Source organism: Desmodus rotundus, chromosome 12 (genome assembly GCF_022682495.2).
Source record: "Desmodus rotundus isolate HL8 chromosome 12, HLdesRot8A.1, whole genome shotgun sequence".
NCBI classification, from domain to species: Eukaryota; Metazoa; Chordata; class Mammalia; order Chiroptera; family Phyllostomidae; genus Desmodus; species Desmodus rotundus.
The window spans coordinates 85,926,416-85,932,415 of NC_071398.1; the positions used below are offsets into that span (position 1 = coordinate 85,926,416).

The 6,000-nt window shown below is 39.0% G+C and overlaps 1 protein-coding gene across 4 annotated transcripts in view; it reads left to right on the top strand.

Moving 5' to 3' along the window:
• The window catches only part of RPS6KC1 (ribosomal protein S6 kinase C1), a 147,466-nt gene extending 142,021 nt beyond the window's left edge, over positions 1–5,445 (top strand). For all 4 annotated transcript variants that reach the window (XM_024552435.4, XM_024552442.4, XM_071220014.1 and 1 more), the window contains one exon: positions 5,209–5,445. In XM_024552435.4, coding sequence (XP_024408203.2) covers positions 5,209–5,319 — 111 coding nt within the window. In that variant the 3' untranslated portion in view covers positions 5,320–5,445. The remainder of the gene's footprint in view (positions 1–5,208) is intronic.
• The last annotated feature ends 555 nt before the right edge of the window (positions 5,446–6,000 follow it).

Here is a 6,000-nt window from a genome sequence, read left to right on the forward strand (position 1 = left end):
GGTTATTATAAGTATGTTTAAAGAAGGAAAGGAAACCATGTTTAAAGAATTAAAGGAAAGTAGAACAATGATGAATCAACAAGTAAAGATTCTCAGTAAGGATTTAAAAATGGTATTTTTAACAAAAGAACCAAATAGAAATTCTTTAGTTCAGAATACAGTAATTGAGATTAAGGAGTCACTAAGGGAAACAAATTCACAGAGAATTTTAACAGCAAATTTGAGATGAAGGAAGACTCAGTGAATTTGAAATAAAACAATAGAAATTATTCAATCTGGAAAACAAACAAAAAATGCACAGGACTACAGAGATGTGTAAGAGAATATCAAATGCTTCAATGTACATATAAGGGGAGTTCCAGAAGGAAAGGAAAAAGGGGAAGGGGCAGCAAAAATATTGGAAGAAATATTAGCTGAAAATGCTGAATGTGATGAAAAACATTAATATGCATTGAAGAAACTCAGTGGACCCTAAGGAGGGAAATACAAAGAGATCCACACGTAGACACGTTGTGGGCAAATTGTTGAAAGACAAAAACAAAGAGGAAGGTTTTGCAAGCAGTGAAAGAGAAATAATTTGTGTACAAGGGAACATTAATGTGTGGCTTCTCATTAAAAACAATGGAAGACAGTTAATTACATTTGTTGTGGTGATCAGCTGAGAATATATACACATATCACATCATTATGTGGTACACCTGAGACTAATACAATGTTGTATGTAAATTACCTCTCAATAGAAAAAGAAAAGAGAGAGAAATGACATATTCGAAGTGCTGAAAGGAAGTAACTTTCAATCCTTCTAAAACAATGATGAGATAAAGAAATTCCTTGCCTTACAAGAAATAATACAGGAAGTCCTTCAGGCTAACAGGAAAAGATACCACATAGTACCTCGACTCTCTAGGAGGAAATAAAGAGTCCTAGAATGGTAAATAGGAGTTAATACAAAACACTAAATATATTTTTTTTCCTCATTTCTCTTCTAAATGCCTTATATAAGACATACAATTATATGAGGCAATAATTGTAACACTGTGCTGTTGGATTTATAATGTATGTGGATGCAGCATATGTTGAGGTCTGTCCAGAAAAAGTCCAGCCATTGTTAATACAACAAGAACAGTCTGCGCTGACATCAATGTGCTTTGGCCGCCAAGGAGAGTGGACTGGAATGCACATGCGTGAACAAGGATGACTTCACTGTACTAGGGGGCCGTTGAGTGAGCATGTGCACTGTGTGGCCATTGCATTCAGAATGACTGAGCGAGTAGAGCAATGCATCTGCATCGCATTTTGCGTTAAGCTTGAACATTCCTCCACGGAAACTATTCGGATGATTCAGGAGGCTGCAGCTCTGGACAACTGGTGATTGGCAGCTTCATCACAACAACATGCCTGCTCATGCATCATGTCTTGGGCAGAGTTTTTTGGCAAAACATCAAATCACCCAGGTGACTCAGTCCCTCTCCAGCCTAGATTTGGTGCCCTATGACTTCTGTTTTTTTCCCCAAACTAAAATTACCTTTGAAAGGGAAGAGATTTCAGACCATCAGTGAGATTCAGGAAAATATGATGGGGCAACAGATGGCAATAGGGAGAACCATCTGAGGTCCCAGGGTGCCCACTTTGAAGGGGACTGAGGCGTCATTGTCGTACGTACAGTGTTTCTTCTATCTTGTATCTTTTTCAATAAATGTCTATTTTTCATAGTACATGGCCGGATACCTTCTGGGCAGACCTCGAATAACAATAATAGACAAAAGAAGGTAGAAGGAATGTAGGTAATAGTGGAGCAAGGTTTCTGCATTTTTCTGGAATCAAGTTAGTATTAATCTGAAGTAGATTATGATAAACTGAAATGTATATTGTAATTTTTAAAGCAGCTACTAAAAAATAAAATTAAGAGAGGAACTGAAATACTATAGAAAAATTATTTGGCACAAAGAAAGCAGTAAGAGAGGAACAAAAAGGGCAATAGATGTAGAAAACAAGTAGCAAATGGCAAATATAAACCTACAATATCAATAATTACATTCAATGTGAAAGTCGAAACACGCCACACAAAAGGCAGAGATTGTTGACCTGGATAAAAAAGTAAGGTCCAAATATCTTCTGGGTACAAGAGACAAAGTTTAAGTTCAAAGGCACAACTAGGTTGCAAGGAAAAGAATAGGAAAAGAAAGCTATGCAAACAGTAACCATAAGAAAGTGGGAGTGGCTATATTAAATGCCAGACAAAATAGATGTCAAGATAAGAGACTTCTTAGAGACTAAGACAGATGTTTCTTAATGATAGAAGGGTCAATACCTAGAAAGATACAGCAATTACAGATATATTGTTCTAATAACAGCTGCAAAACTTATGAAGCAAGGTCTGACTAAAGGCAAAAATAGGCAATCCGATAATCATAAATGGGGGCTTCGCTGCTCCATTCTGATGGTCGATAGAAGGTGAGCAAAGGTAAAGAGAAGACTCGAACATTATCAAACAACTCTAATTGACGTGTGTAGAGAACACTCCACCCAGTGATTTCAGAATACCTTCTTACCCCATACACGTGGAACATTCTCCAAGATAGATTATATAATATGCCATAATACAAGTTTCAATATTTAAAAGGATTGAAATGATACAACATACTCAGACCATAATAATTTAATTAGCAATCATCAACAGAAAGAGATCTGGGGAATCCACAAGTGTTTGGAAATTAACACATTTCTAAATGACCTATGAATCAAAGAAAAAAAAATCCCAAGAGAAGCTACAAAATGTTTTTAATGAACTAAAAACAAAGACAAATGCAAAATATATCAGAGTTTATAGGATGCAGCTAAATCAGTTTTTGAGGAAATTTTCTGGCTTTAAAGACCTATATTACAAAAGAAGGCCTCAAATAAAAATCTCACCTTGCACCTTAAGGAACTAGAGAAAGAAACTATAAAAAGCAAGGTAAATCTAAGCAGGCAGAAGAAAGGAAGCAGGCATCAATGAAATAGAAAAGAGAAAAATCAAGGTATTTACAAGTTGGTTTTTGAAAAGATCAGCAAAATTGGGAAGCCTTTAGCTGACTCCAAAACGTACATGAAAAGGCAAGGGACCTAGAATATCCATAAGCATCTTAAATAGAACAAAAGTGGGAGGACACACACTACCTGATTTCCATAGTCAGTGTAAAACCACCGGTACTTAATTTGCATTATTAGAGCAAAGAAAGGCGTATAGATAAACGGTATGAAGTTGAGAGTCTGTAAATAAACCTGTACATTATTGTCAATTGATTTTCAGTAAAGATGCCAAGGTAATTTGATGGTGAAAACGTCTCTTCAACAAATGGTACTCGGAAAAACCAAGTATTCACATGTAAAACCAAAATGAACTAAGACCCTTACTTCATATCATTTGTAAAAATTAACTCACAATAGCTCATAGACCTGTGAGAACTAAAAATATAAAAATTATGAAGGAAATAGGAGAAAATCTTCATGACCTAAGAAAAGAGTTATTAGACGTAATACCAAAAAGAAAAAAATTGATAAAGGTGGGCTTCATTAAAATTAAAACTTTTATACTTGAAGGTGTCAGTAAGAAAATGAAAAGACAAGCCGCAGACTGGGAGAAAATATTTGCAAATCATGTAACTGATAATGAACTTGTCTCCAGAATGTATAAAGAACTCTTATAACTCAATAAGCAGACAACTCTATATAAAAACGGGCCAAGATTTACCAGTGAAGCTATATGAAGTGCTTAGGGTAGGAAAAGATGCTCCCATCCCTAGTCACTAGGGGGTACAAATTAAAACCGTAAGATACTACTAATACTCACAAGAAGGGCTACGATAAAAAAGATAGATGGTATGAAGTATTGGGAGGGATGTAGAGAAACTGGAACCCTCCTATACTGGCGGCGGCAGTGTAAAATGGTACGGCTACTTCAGAAAAGCTTGGCAGTTTCTTACAAAGCTAAACCTGCACTCACCACACAACTCAGCAACTCCACTCCGAGCAGCGTTCAGAAGAGAAATGAAAGCACGTGTCGCACGAAGACATGTGCAAAGGTGAACAGCAGTTGTGTTCCTCGTAGCCTCAACCTGGAAAGTGCTCCTGTCCATTAACTGATGAACAGATTAATGAAATGGGTTCTCGTCAAACAGTGGAGTGCTGGTCAGAAATAAAAAGCAATGGATTGTCAGTACCTGCTACAACGTGGGCGAGTCTCAAAAACGTGCGAAGTGGAAGAGAGCAGCAAAAGACAGTGTACTTTGTGACTGCGTTACATGAAATATCCAGGAGGGGCAAGTGTACAGAGTCAGAAAGCAGAGCAGTGGTTGCCTGGGGCCGGGGATGGCAGTGAGGACTGACTGTGCGCAGCATGGGGAGACTTTTCGGGGCGATCGCAGTGTTTGTTCTAAAACAGGGCAGTGGGAATGCTTGCGCAGCTCTTCAACTTTACTGAGAATCGTTGAATTGTACACTGGCAGCAGGTGAATTTTATGCTGTATAAATTATCCCTCAGTGAAGCTGTTGAAACAAAAATTTGAGGATGCGTGAATGCAGCATGCCCGTGGTCTACAATAATTGTATACGAGTACTTCTGTTTCCCACACTCAACAATTCTGTTACATACAATAGTACTAACTTATTTGATACATGAATTCTAAGAGCGAAGTAGTCAACACGTGTTTTACTCATGGGATCGGGTTGTTCCACGTGAGTCAGCTATGCTAAAGGAAACACTTGTGGAATGTGATTGACTAATTCTGACATCGGGTCAAGTTTAGTCCCAGTGCACCTGTAATTCACTAGGGGCTGGAGGACTTACCATGCCTCCCAATCTTTCTTTGTAACCATGAAAGGAGAAACTGGACCTCTCAGAATTTGGTGCAATATCAAATTAATGTCACACTGTACTTTCGGAATAGGAAACTCGTAGGAATAACTACATGAGGATGAGAGAAATGAACTACTCAAGGTCACGTTTCAAGTCAGTCGAAAAGCCATACACTTGGATATCGCCCACTACCCCACAGCTAGAGCGATGCTAGACATAGCTCCCTTTCAAGAAAATACAGTCAGCTGGCTATTAAGTCCATCTGTCACTGGGGTTGAGTTTACAAGTTCTTTCCTTTCATGTTTCTTTTTTTTGGTTTTCCTTTGATTTGCTCATTGAATTCCTGTTAGTCACTAAATCCTCTTTTTTAGCTCTTGCAGTTCAACCCCATGGAGCGTCTTGGTGCTGGAGTTGCTGGGGTGGAAGATATCAAATCTCATCCATTTTTTACCCCCGTGGACTGGGCCGAGCTGATGAGGTGAACATACTGCAGGCTCGTCTGCGCACAGTCTGGTCTTCCCTGGGACAGGCGTCCCCAGCGCCGAGGCAGCTCTGCCTCCTGGTCACCTGTGGAGCCCCAAGCATTGGGGTAAGACCGTTAGAGGACATGGGTGATCAAAAGGCTGAAAGAGAACAATTCCTTTGCAGTTACTGTCTGGACAAGATATCGGCTGCATGTGCCCCGGGCTGTTCTGAACAGACCTTTGACCGAGGTGTGATCTCTGCTTTGTCCGCACTCAGCGTGGCGTGTGAGTTGTGAACCCAGCTGAACGGAATGCCCATCGAGAACATCCTCTGATAGGGAACTCCAAGAGTGCGATGGAGTGTTATTTGAAAGGAGGACCTTTACATGGCAGCTAACCATGCTTTCTGCTATCCAAGATTGTTTTACATGATCACATTAATATTTGTCGAATAATATATGAGAAATGCTTCATGAATAACATCATCTGTGGAGCTTAAAAAAGTGAAGAAAAAAAGAATATACTCATCATGTCTGATAGAACACATGTTTCAAGAGGCTGTGTAATTAATGTATGTTGAATGTGGTCCCAAATTGTTCCATACTCTCCGAAGTCCACGTGCAAAGGAAAAGCTTCATCATGTCAACTTTATCCTTGGTTGGTTGGTACCGCGCGTGGAAGGGCTTATGTAAACACTCG